Source organism: Triturus cristatus, chromosome 2_1, assembly GCF_964204655.1.
Source record: "Triturus cristatus chromosome 2_1, aTriCri1.1, whole genome shotgun sequence".
In the NCBI taxonomy this organism is placed as follows: Eukaryota; Metazoa; Chordata; class Amphibia; order Caudata; family Salamandridae; genus Triturus; species Triturus cristatus.
Genome location: NC_140581.1, coordinates 362411689 through 362425295, shown reverse-complemented (window position 1 = coordinate 362425295; position 13607 = coordinate 362411689). Strand labels below are relative to the sequence as shown.

At 47.2% G+C, this 13607-nt stretch overlaps 1 protein-coding gene across 1 annotated transcript in view; it reads left to right on the top strand.

Annotated features, from left to right (window-relative positions):
- DHX29 (DExH-box helicase 29) overlaps positions 1-13607 on the top strand; it is a 1004292-nt gene that overhangs the window by 908915 nt on the left and 81770 nt on the right. The window contains exon 21 of the mRNA XM_085631302.1: positions 3764-3988. Coding sequence (XP_085487428.1) covers positions 3764-3988 — 225 coding nt within the window. The remainder of the gene's footprint in view (positions 1-3763; positions 3989-13607) is intronic.

Below are 13607 nucleotides of genomic sequence, written 5' to 3'. Positions count from 1 at the left end.
ACAGCAAAGGGACAGTACACCTCCTGGCAGTTCTTCCAGCTCTTCTTCTTGGCAGGTACCTTGATTCCAGCGAGTTCTAAAGTTCTGGGGTCTGGCCCCTAATATTTATACTCAGAGAGTGTCTGTGCCTAGCTCAAACCAGTTCCATCCTTTCTGGCGTAGCTTCCTGGCAGGAGGTGGAGACAGCATTGTCCAAGGCAGACCAGATGTTCTTGCACCAGATCAGGTGCAAGGAAATCTCCTCCCACTACTCTAAATACAGCTCAGGTCTATTCAGCCCAGTCCTAACTCCTCCTGGAAAGGCAGGATACACCTTGCCCCCCCACCCCAGTGGCTGTCTGATGAAAATTCACATCCCCAGCCCCTGTCACTCCAAAGCCAGACAGTCATTTCACAAACTCAGCCGAGGCACACAGGATGGCTAAGCAAGAAAATACCTACATTCTAAAAGTGGCATTTTCAAACACAGAACATAAAAATCATCCTTACCAAAAGATGCATGTTTATATTCTGAGTTCAGGCATACTAAACCCCATTTCTCTATCTTGTCCCAATGGGAAGATATGCTTATAAGATGTTATAAGTAAACTCCCATTCTATCTTATGGGATAGATAGCCTTTCCATAGTGAAAAACGAAACACACTGTCATTCACTGCGAGGACCTGTCACACACACCTGTACATGTCCTACCTTTAATATACACGGCACCCTGCCCACAGGGGTACCATGGGCCTACCTTACCGGTGACTTACATGTAAGAAAAGGTAAGATTAGGGCCTGGCAAGTGGGTACACTTACCAGGTCGACATGGCAGCTACAAACTGCGCGCAGACACTGCAGTGGCAGGTCTGATAACCCTTTTCAGGGCTGCTTGGATGAGTGGCACAATCAGTACTGCAGGCCCACCAGCAGCATTTGATTTACATGCCCTGACACTCTCAGTGTACTTTATTAAGGACTTACTAGTAAGTCAAATATGCCAATCATGGAAACACCAATCCATAATACAATTTACAATAGGAAAACTTGAACTTTAACACTGAACAGCAGTGAGAAAGTGCACAGAGACACTAAACCAGCAAAAACAGAGTCAAAACTAGAAGGTCAGAAAGCAAAAAGCCAGGGGAAACACACCAAAAGCTGCCAGGTCTAGGGGCATTTATGGTTGTCGATAGTTGTTGCTGATGAGGAGTACCAGGTTCCAGAAATGTTTGTCAGAGGGGGTCCTTACGCTTAAAATGTTTTGAGAAGGGGGTCTCAGCATCAAAACGTTTGAAGACCTCTACTCTAGGAGCTGTGCGACGGCACTTCTTGGTGATTTTAAAAATCTCTTTGAGCTTATTGCTTAAATTGGTGACTTCATTCTCAAAAGTCTTTGCTTGAGCTGGCTTTATTTCTTGGTGATAAATATGCAGCTCTTTTTTATAGTTATCTTTGTCTTCAGGTAAGTAGAACTTATGGCAAGATCTTTCCAACCTTTTGCAATGTCCTCACATGAGTCTAAGCTCCTCATCAAACCATGGGGCCAAGGGGTGTCTCAGACCACCCGACCCTGACTTGATAGGTACCACCAGGTCAGCCATATTACCTAGCCAGGTATTGATTGCCAGAATGTCTGCATCAAGCATGCCAGATAGTGCAGGAGCACTATTATTAAGAATGGACATTATTTCCTCTGATTTAGTATCACTGGCGTAACAAAAATTGAGGGGGTCTCCCTGCACGGTACGAAGAGGGTCCAGGCTCAATCAGGAGCTCTCTGGCCAGAGTGCAGTGCCGAGGGGGCCCCCTGGAGCTTGGGGCCTGTGTTACGCCCCTGCTTACCATTAGCCCATTTACGATGGGATAAAGGAGGAGTAAGCCTTCCGCCACGCAGTCCTTGCTCAAGTAACCATCTAAAATATATTGTCGAATTATCCAACCAGATGTTTTGCTCAGAACCTCAGCCACCTTGATACAACCATTAGAAAAAACTGTATCTAACAGGTGGCCATCAGAGTGGGTGGGTGCATCCACAAACTGCCTCAAATTTCAAGCGGACATAGTGTCCAGGAGGAGACGAGCCTGATAATCATTCTCCTTGTCCAAAATGTATATTCAGATCCCCCAGTACCGACAAATTTGAATATTATAGAGGTATAAAGAAATCAGTGCACAGATAACAACTGGACATATTGACCTATAGCAGTTAAGGGCGGAATGTGGATACTAAGCACTAGATTTGCTAACCTTTCACACAACACAATGCAGCAACCAAGATATGTGCACTTTTGCTCTCTCATGCCGCTGGCGCTCTTCAGAGAGCCAAGCACCAACGCACAAACCCTTGCACCATGGTGCATTCATTACGGACAGGGATACCTTCCTACACAAAACCAAGCCTTAGATGCACTTTCATCTTTCTATATGTGATGCAGCACACATAGAAAGAGGAAATAGATCTCTCGGGTAGGTACACCATTTTGATGCAAAGCCAGGTCTACTGCCATTAGTAAATCTAGGTTTGTGTCAGAATACATGGGTGGATGCATGGGAACGACCATGCTCCACCCATGTTACACCTACATGATGCAGTGTAACACAGGACAGCACAAGGCTCTGCTTTGCATAACCTTTTTTACAAAGCCATGCAAGGCCACACAAATCATCAATAACGTGGCTTTTTAAATCTCGACTAGCAGGACCATGATGCTAAAAGTTAGTAAATCCAGGCTGGATGATTGGGCTGATGGCTCGAATCATAAACTAATTGTTGGATTTTTATTTGATTTGGAAAGTATTTTAAAAATATGCAATAATTAATGCAGTTTCATATGAAAATAGTCCATATGGTATTCAATTCCTTTGCATTATCTTCATATTTGGAACAGTGTTTTTTTGCCCTCATAAATGCCTCAGATTAACCTGTGGATATTTTTCTCCATGTCTGGTGTTACCTGTAGCAGTGCTGTGAACTTTTAAAGTGGTTTGGGTATTATTCTCAATGTTCTTTAATTAAGCTAAATGTATCAAGCATGCTACTTGTTCTTTGTGTTAGCTGAAGAGTGAACTATTCTTTAGTCAGAAATCTCCAGATGTTCAAAGTATAACTTTTAACTTTATAACTTTTAATCTGGGAATACATATAATACAACCACATTATAGCATCAATATCAAATTCTGAGAGCAGTGGGTCCTATGCCACTATCTTTTCTATCTTTTCCAATCAGTCCATGTATAGTTTGGCATGAGACAGAACAAATGGAGTCCCTATCACTGCTTGGTCACATAGAAATGTTTTCAGTCAAGCTACATGTAGAAGATACCACAAGTTGAACAGCTCTTGTTTAACCAATGAATCAAAATGTGAAGACTGTCAAATTTGCATCTTTACAGCATGCTGGGACTGTAGATCAGGGTCTACCTAGTGATTTCAGTGGACTGCAGTAAACACTTTTGAAAGCACTACAGCAATCAAAACCTTAGTGTCATAGTTAGTTAATTTTTTATGTGTTGCTAGTCAAAAGCCTTCCCAATCAGATATTCAAATTGTGCTGGGTTTTCAGATTGTACAAGGGTGGCACTGTTTTTGTTAGCCCCATAATCTACACCTCAATATACATTTCAACGGCAGCCCCATAAGTTAACAAGACAAAACATAATGAAAAGATGTGTATGTAGACAGATGTCAGACAAAAAACAAATGTGTAATATATATATACATATATATATTCTACTTAGTTTGCTAAATTCCTTATAACATGTACTCTGTTGTTTTCATAGAAATGTGATCTTGGATCGCCTGAAGATTTTCTCTCCAGAGCCTTAGATCCTCCTAACCCTCAGGTCATCAGTAATGCTATGAGTCTTTTGCGGAAGATAGGGGCCTGCGAACTCATTGAACCCAAGTTGACGCCATTGGGCCAGCATCTTGCAGCCTTACCAGTAAATGTCAAAATTGGTAAAATGCTGATATTTGGGGCAATTTTTGGTTGTTTGGATACAGTGGTAAGTGAAATGTTATCACACCATCTAAACTTTATTTTTCTTATTGTCTAAAATATGTGCATGTTCTTACCTTAAAGTAACAATTATGCCTGTGGAGTTGAAAGACAACATAGATTCACATTGTCAAAGTATGCCTAACTATTGTAACAGGGCTGTGTATTTAGTTGAGTGCTATATCAAAGGCGTTATGTTCTAATTTTCTAGGCCTCACACCTGAATTCAATAGTAGCCTGATGCAAAGAACATATCAAGGCAAAGTTAATAATGTTGCAAGTGAGGTGGATGTTAAAGTATTCCAAACTATAATACTGATGTCTTTCAAAGTTAGCAGCTTAAACGCCCTGGCTACGAGAATGAAAGTCCTTCAGGCACTTACAAATGTAGATGGGGTCATTAATTTCATCCAGGAGACACACATCCTCGACAGGGATATTTGGTGGATGTGGACTTGTACCTTTTCCCAACAATAATAATCAATCAGTCAGTATTTGTAGAGCGGGGCACTGTCACCCCTGGGGTTATCTGGACACTGGGGTGCGAGGTCTCAATCGAAAAGCCAGGTCTTGAGGAAACGGCAGGAAGTGGGAAGAAACAAGCAGAAAAAGCACAAACCGAGGGCAGTAAAATGAGCACAAAAAAGAAAAACGAGCAGAATAGGCAAAACAGAGGGCAGAAAACGTGCAGAGAAGGCATAATAGAGCAGAAGAAGGCCAAACAGAGGGTAGAAAAACGAGCAGAAAAGGCCAAACAGAGGGCAGCAGGTAGGTAGGCAGCAGATGGTAGTGGATGTGAGTAAGCTTGACAGGAGAACTGTTGCAGGGTGAGCTGGCACGAGAACCTGCTCAATGGGGTCGCACTGGGACCTCCATTAAGAAGTTCCTGGGGGGAGGATAGGTGTAGGAGAGTGGGGTCTGCTATCCTATGGTCACCCCAAATTTTTGCTTTTTGCTTCACTGGTTTTTGACATATTGAGGCTGTGGGCCTGCTAATCAGACCCCCAGCCTGCTGTTCTCTCTACTAAATTGACACTATGCACCTTGGGGGCTTAACCAATTGGAATTGGATCACCCTGTGAGCCCCTGTACCAGTGTACACTAGGTACCCAGGGCATTGGTGTATCTAAGGCCTACCAGGGGCTGAAGCATGTATTGTGCCACCCCTGGACTGGCCTAGCAATTTGACACAACTGGCTGATCACTCAGCTGGGGTAAGTTGGTGTAACAACCTCTTACTTAGGTGTAGTATACCTATACCTAACCTTACCTTGGACACATGTTAACCTAGAAGTCACTCCTATGGCAGGCCTTAACAATCCTGAAGGCAGAGTGCTTGGTTCCATGTGAGATGGTGCTCTGGCATGAGCTGAGCCTGTCTGCAGTGGTCGGAACAACTTCCTTCTACCGTTTCCAGATATCGTCATACCATATACTCTTAAGTGCATTATGAACCTCGTGGTTAAATGCTATCTTTGGTTTGGCTTTATCAAAACATGTCGAGTAAGGTGTCATACGAATTGGAATACTAACCCCTCGCCAATTCTGGCGACGGGGTTAGCATTCCACCCTTCTAGAGGGACACGACATGTACAGTACCTGAAACCCGGGTAAAATCAGACATAGCCTCAGCTCCACAAAATGGATGCTGCCCCCACAGACACAAGTCTGCCCTCCTGCTGCTGGGAGTCCTTCCAGCTTGGGAGACGTGGACAAAGGGTTTCCTGCCAGGGGAGGTGCGTGCACCACCCCAGACAGGATTTTGTGTATTGGTCAGGTAGGGCTTGAATGGAATCAGACATGCCTGAGGCTCACAAGGAGCCTCGGTGCATATGCCAGTTCAAACCGGTCCTGGGGCACACCAGCCCCGGACCTGGGGCGAGCTGGACAAAGGATTGGGGGTGTAACCACCCCCCTTCCTGGTCCCACCCTTAGGGAGGGACCTAGCAGGTAGTCTGGCCCCTAGAATCCGCTTAAAGGTAGGAGCTGTGTCCTAAGACTTCAGACATCCTGGAATCAACTTACTACAAAGAAGAAGACAGGAACTTCGACGCTCTGCTGCACAGAGGACAGAAGGAAATCTCCCCTATGGTCAGGGAGTGACCATCTTGCTAACGCAAGCACCAACCAGCTACTCGACGTCTGCTTTGCAGCCGCCTCCTGCCGGAGCCCGAGCCCAGAGCCCGACAAGACCTGGACCTCCAGACCTCTCACCGCCCGATCCACAGTCCCTGAAAGGATGGAACCCGTGGAGGCACCGAGACACGTGGAGCCAGCCATCTTGAAAGACCCACGACAAGCTGCAAGCGCGACAACAGAGGCTCCCTCCAAGTTGTGCTTTGGGTCCTGAGAAGCCCAACATCCGAGCAGCATCTGCACCAAAGGTGAGCCCTCCAGCATCTCCACGATCTGCGTGGGGCCCCTCTGCACTTTGCATCTCGACGTGCCTGCCCGGTCCCTGGCCCGTTGGCTAGTGGCCATTTTGGCAACCTAACTTGAAAACTACGATGCTGGTCTGGTTGCTCCAGACTGGCCCCGGCTGCCCTCCAAAGGAGCAGCCCCTCTGACCTTGCTGGTCAGAAGCATCAGCTTTCTTCATTCTTCACGTCTCCTGCTTTTGCCAAGGCTTGTTTGCTTCCTTCGAGTCGCCGACACCGCCGACAGCGAGAGCCTGCGTGGGACAGCTCGTGAACCGACTCCTGGACGTCGTCGACCTTCAGGGACCACGTGGCTGCGGAGACAAGCTACCCCTCATCACCTGTTTGCACCCGACATCGCCTGGTACCTACCTGGTGCCACGCCGGTCACTGGCTAGTGACTGTGAACACTGTCCCCTCTGCTTTCAGGTCTTCTACAACTCCGATCCACCCGTGGATCCACCGCATCTTTTCTGGACCGACCGCCTGCAGCATCTTTGTCATCAGGCTCCATTGAACAGATAGACGAAACCCGACGCACTTCGAGACCTATGCACCCGCTTCCTGTGGGTGAGGTAAAGCTGGCACTCCGGTGCCCAAGTGTAGAGAAACATCTCTAGTGTCTGTGTTTTAAGTCTTAAGTTCGTAGTTCATCCAGAAGACCCTTCTAGCAGTAACTTTTGAACTTTTACGCACCCATTGAAAACCTATGGGAGCCCGCGTGTAACTTTCCTCACTGCACACGCGACCCGTGGACCTCCTGGTCACTAACTGAAGTTAGCTCCTTGTAGGCCCAGCGATTCTAGAGGCCCTAGGCCTTTTCCCTTTCCTATTCGTGGTACTTATACCACTATTTTAGTATATGGTTTGATCAGCCACCAGGGCCTATCCATATAAAGTGCAACTTCTGTATATTGTAATACTTTCTTGTTTAACGATTTGTGCTCCTGTGCTCATAAAGAGTCTAGGGGATACTTTGAGTAATAAATACATATATATTTTGAATATATATCTGTGTGGTGTCCTTTCATTGGTATAAAGGGGGGTTACATATGGTAAAACAGCCTGCTTAACACGTTTTAACGAGTTTAGCCTCAAAGACTGCTTAGCCTACGCTACCACTAGGGCAGCTAGTCCGAAAAGGTTGACTTACAATCACACCATAAGGGTTGCTTGGCATGGTACAAGGTGGTCACTTTAACTAGTGAACATCATATACCAGGCCAACTTCTCACATTGGTGAGCAGCGGTTGGATTTGAGCTTGCTGTGTTTTACCTCTGTAATCTCTTTGTTACCAATTGAAAGATCATACAGGTACCTTTAGGTACATATAAAACAAGATTAGATATACTTAAGTTCTACTGAACTTAGTTGTTGTAGAGCAAAGGGAGTAGCACACCCTGACTACAACTACTAGATAGGTTTAGTAGGAAAACCCAAGTGGAGGTAGTTGCAACACATCCACCCACACTTAAGAGCAATGGCTGGGGCAGAGGGGTCCAATGTACCCCTCTCTGTCGAGAGTGACCCCCAGAGGGCACCAACCATCTTTGCTACCCTAAATCAAAATGAGCTCAGGCAGTTGGCAAATATCAGGGGCCTTAAACAGCCCAGGAACCCTACCTCTGCTGAACTCAGAGAACTCTTACAGGCTGATGAAGATCAGAGAGCTCTCAAGAAAGCCTCCCAGTTAGACCCCTTAGGGACAGGAACAGGAGGCCCTCCTTCTGAAGATGCCACTGAAGTACCCCTTTCCCACAGTCGCCCCTTAGTTGAGAATCTGACTACAGATGATGAAAATCAGCATAGGGACAGGGATGACAAAGGGGGTGAATCTGACAGTAGTAGTAGTTCAGATGGGAGAGATAGCCCAGTGCCAGGTGCCAGACCTGGCTCGGCTAACTTAAGGCTACTTGGGACTGATAATGGGTTCACCCCATTGGATCTCCCTAGTGGACTTAACCAGGGGCTTGGGAGGCAGAGGAATCACTCAGGTGACTCTAATGCCTCTCATGCCTCTAGAGGCTCTCAAGGTCACTCCAGAAGAAGGATGACCAGCCCTCAGAGGAGGGAGCATGAGGCCAGAATGAAGGAAGCTCAGCTGAGGATCAGGAGACAGGAGCTAGAAGTAGCCCTGATGGAAGAGAAACTGAACAAGGCTAGGCAACCTAGAGAGAGTGGGTCTATACCCACTGGTGGCAGCATTGTCCCTAAGGACAAAGATAGGGTCTTTGACAATAGGAACCTGTCCAAGGTTGTGCCCCCCTACAAAAGTGGGGATGATATCCACAAATGCATGACTGCTCTTGAGAGAGCCTGCAAAGTGCAGCAGGTTCCTGAAGACCAGTGGGCAGCTATCTTATGGCTCTCCTTTGAAGGTAGAGGCAGAGATAGACTCCTCACTGTTAGAGTGGAGGATGTCATAAACTACAGAGCCCTGAAGAGTGTCCTGGTTGATGGGTTAGGCTTAACCACTGAACAGTACAAGTTAATGTTCAGAGATACCCAGAAGACACAGACTCAGGACTGGTCTGAATACATTGAATGTGCCACTAAGGCTTTGGAGGGTTGGTTGCTGGGAAGTAAGGTATCTGATTATACAGGATTGTACAATTTGATGATGAGAGAACAGATTTTAAATAACTGTCAGAACCAGCAACTGCATCAACACTTGGTTGACTCAGATCTGACCTCTCCCCAAGAATTGGGAAAGAAGGCAGACAAATGGGTCAGTACCAGGGTTAAGCAAAAGAACCAGAACCAGGGCCAAGCGGGTGATCAGAAGAAAACAGACCAAAAGGGTGGAGATCAGAAATCTAAAGACCAGAAGTCTTCAACAGGGCCCCAAACTAGTACTAACGAGGGTGGGTCCCAACCTAAAGGGAAGAAGAAAGAAGGTCCAAAGAAACCCTGGTGCAAATCTTGCAAGAATACAACTCACTGGACTAGTGATTGTAAGAAGGGTGGAGCCCCCAACACTGTTGCCCCTAAGGCACCTGCTCCCAGTACTACTGTTAGCAGTGTTGGTCCCCAGACAAAGGGTGTAGTGGGAATCACTATGGGAACTGAAGGAGATTCTGACTTAGACAGAACCCTGACACAGGCAGTCTTGATCTGTGATGGGGGCATGGATTTGTCCCTGACTGTGAGCCCCAGTAACCTGGGCAAGTACAGACAGACTCCTTTAATACATGAAAAAGTGGCTCAAGCCTACAGGGACACATGTGCCAGTGTCACTATGGTGACACCAGGCTTTGTGGACCCTGGACAGTACATACCAGGTGAGAATTACCTGGTGACCAATGCCAGCAATGCCACTACTTCACATAGTGTGGCTGTTGTTAACTTCTCATGGGGAGGGGTAACTGGCCTCAAAAGGGTTGTGGTTAGTGCAGACCTCCCAGTATAATGTTTTTGGGCAATGACCTAGAGAGTTCTCTATGGTCAGAAGTGGAGTACAGGACACATGCAGAGATGTTAGGTATATCACCACATGTCCTTGCTGTGACCAGGTCACAGGCCAAAAAGTGCCTTACTGAACCACAGGTCTTGGATCCTGGAACAATGGACCAAGCACCTACCAAGAAGAAGAACAGGAGGGTTAAGGCTGTGCCTTCCCCCCTGCCTCCAAGTGATGATCAGCCTTCCCAGGAAGATGATCTAGAGAACCCTGAAGGAACTGTCCCTGAAGAGCTTGAACCTGATCAGGTTGAGTTTCTGGGGACAGGGTGACCTTCCAGGGCCGACGTGGGACAGGCTCAGTTAACCTGTCCATCTCTTGAACCCCTCAGACAGCTGGCTGCTGCTGAGGCTGCTGGGAATGCTCAAGGTACCCATAAAGTATATTGGGATGATGGGCTCTTTTATTCAGAGGCTAGAGACCCAAAACCTGGTGCAACCAGGAGGTTGGTTATACCTCTGCAATTTAGGGGCTTCCTTCTTACCTTGGCTCATGATATTCCTCTAGCAGGACACTTAGGCCAGAACAAGACTTGGGACAGGCTTGTCCCTCACTTTCACTGGCCTCACATGAATGAAGATACCAAGGAGTTTTGTCGCTCCTGTGTGACCTGCCAAGCCCGTGGCAAATCAGGTGGCACAACAAAGGCCCCCCTAATACCACTACCTGTGGTGGGGGTCCCCTTTGAAAGAGTGGGAATAGATATAGTGGGTCCCATGGATCCTCCCACTGCATCTGGGCACAGATTTATACTGGTGGTAGTGGATCATGCCACCAGGTATCCAGAGGCAATTCCCCTTAGGACCACTACAGCTCCTGTTGTGGCCAGGGCCCTACTGGGAGTATTCTCCAGAGTGGGGTTTCCTAAGGAGGTGGTTTCTGACAGAGGTACCAACTTCATGTCAGGATACTTGACAGCTATGTGGAAGGAATGTGGTGTCAACTACAAATTCACCACTCCTTATCACCCACAATGCAATGGGCTTGTTGAGAGATTCAACAAGACCCTAAAGGGTATGATCAAAGGATTACCTGAAAAGCTCAGGCGAAGATGGGACATCCTTCTACCCTGCCTTCTGTTTGCTTACAGAGAGGTCCCACAAAAAGGAGTTGGCTACAGCCCCTTTGAATTGTTGTTTGGGCACCCTGTAAGAGGCCCACTGTGTTTGGTGAGGGAAGGATGGGAGTTACCTCTCAAAAAGCATAAACAAGACTTACTCCAGTATTGGAGCCTTTCATAGATTCACATGCCTGAATCATTCCCCGTCGTCGAGACGGGAGTCTCCGGTACATAAAAAAGCTTTGCTTAGTATCATAGCAAACAGAAAAAAGGCCTAGGCCCATTTTCCTTTGCAACCCATAACCTTCGTTATGTAAAAAAGGACTAAACCAGTCCCTGAGCCAATCAGAGCCTCTCACCCTCTAGAACACTCCTGAGAGAACCTTCTGCCCTCAGATTTTCTACCGCACGTTGTGCTAGGGAGTCTCCTTTGAGCTCTGCTCAAATTCTACAGTTGGTTTTAGATTGAGGTGATTTTTTCTACTGAAATTTCTACATCATCTAGGAGAATGGCTGATAAAGAAAAGAAAGGCTTGTTTAGGGCCTGTGCCACCTGCTCAAAGAAGAGATTATATACTGATGATCCTCATAAGGACTGTATATACTGCCTTTACCCACACCACCAGGCGAAGGAGTGTAAGGTATGTCGCACCTTTTCTAATAAGACTTTAAGGGATCGTGAAGGCAGACTGCTAATTTGGCTCCAAAAACTTAAAACCAGGAAGGACGTCGTGTCTAGTGACAGTGAGGAGGCGTCAAATGTTTCAAGGAGATCTCAGAAGAGAGGCAGATCTCCTCAGGCTCATACCTCAGGGGAGAAACCTGAGAAGGCTCTTAAAAAGACCACTGCTGGGTCTTCAGAGCGCAGTCCCTCAAAATCTCCTAAAACTAAAGAAAAGGAGAGCAAGGGTCATGCTTCAGGGGTGGAACAGCCAAAGAAAACAAGTTCTGAGCCTTCAAAATCACCCCTTAAAATTAAACATGCGCTTAAAAAGCCAGCGTCTACTTCACCTGAGGAGAAATTAGGAAAATCTACATCGTCGACGGGATCGTCGACGAAGAAGGTAGCGTCGACGACGACGAGGAGTGAAGTAAAAGTCATTATTAAGCCTGTACTCTCGTCGACGATGGCATCGTCGACGGCAGTGTCGACGACGAGAGCGCCGACGGCGACGGCAATGACGACGACGACGACAACTACAGCGTCGACGGCACCGTCGACGACGGTGACAACTACATCGTCGACGGCGGCAACGACGACTATGTCTACAGCGTCGACGACGGCATCGACGACGACGATGTCGACGGCGGTTAAAATGGCAATCTCGTCGACGGGCTCGTCGACGAGGGAAAAAACCCCGGAAAAGCGGGGTTTTGACAGGAAAAGAAGGATTACCCCGGATATTACGTCTCCTAGTAAGGTAACGCCTCTGGTTCCATCCCATTTATTGGAAGAAGAAGATTCGCAGGAAGAGGATAATGAGGGCCCGTTTGGCTATGCAAGTAGCCCCTCTCAGTTGCACGTTAAATGTCAGGAGGATGACTGGGAGGATGAGTATGGGGGTTATCAGGACCCCCCCGACAACATGAACAGGAAGAGATGGTGAGTGTTCCAGCTTCTCTTCTGACGGATTTGCAGTTCATGTTGGATGATTACAAGAAGAGGCATACTTTGCCTCAGTCTACCCAAAGGATGCCAGTGGCTCCGGCGCACTCTGTGCCATGTACACCACTGCGAAGACAGGAGATACCGGTTCCGCGGCCACTAACACCTTTGCCACAGCCGGCTCTGGACACTTCTGAGGATGAAGAGCAGGAGGAAGGGGAGATAACAGATCCTAGTAAGGAATGGGATGAGTATTTGATTCCGTCCCCTTCATCTCCGTCACCAAGACCTGTGGATTCCCCTCCGGAGGACATTGGAGGGTTCCATAATCTGATGGAAAGAGCCGCGCAGAGATTTGCGCTCAGTATGTCATCAGATAAAGCAGAATGCTTTTTATATGATTTTAAAGAACCGTTTCGCAAGACTGTTAGATCTCTTCCAATTGTGAGTCATCTATGGGAGGAAGGTCTCAAAGTAATGGAGACGCCGGCAACGGTTACTCCAGTGCTGGCTAGGCTGGACAAAAAATACAAAGCGCCTTCCGATGCTCCGGCTTGTTTATTAGGTCACCCCAAACCGGACTCGGTTATAACTCAAGCGGCGCAGCAAAAGTCGAGGAATCCCTCTGCTCCAATTTCCACGCCACCGGATAGAGAGGGTAGGCGCTTGGATAATGCAGGAAAAAGGTTTTCGTCCATGTCTGCTCTTCTGGTTAAGGCAGCAAATGCACTAGCCATCCTGGGCAGGTATGATAGGCAGATGTGGTGCGACCTATCACCATACATTGATAGCATACCTGAAGCGGACAGACAAGAGGCTAGAAAAATCCTCCAGGAGGGTGAAAGGACTTCGGCTGAAGTCATAGATTGTGCAATGGACATTGCGACCACGGCCTTCAGATCTCTGGGAGGAGCGGCGGTTTTGCGCAGACAAGGATGGTTGAGAGCAACATCTTTTAGGCCTGAAGTCCAGAATAAGATCTTGGATCTTCCGTTCAATGGGGAAGATCTGTTCGGAAAACATGTGGATGAGGCCTTACAGAGTATAAAAAAGGATACGGAAACAGCGAAATCTCTGGGAAC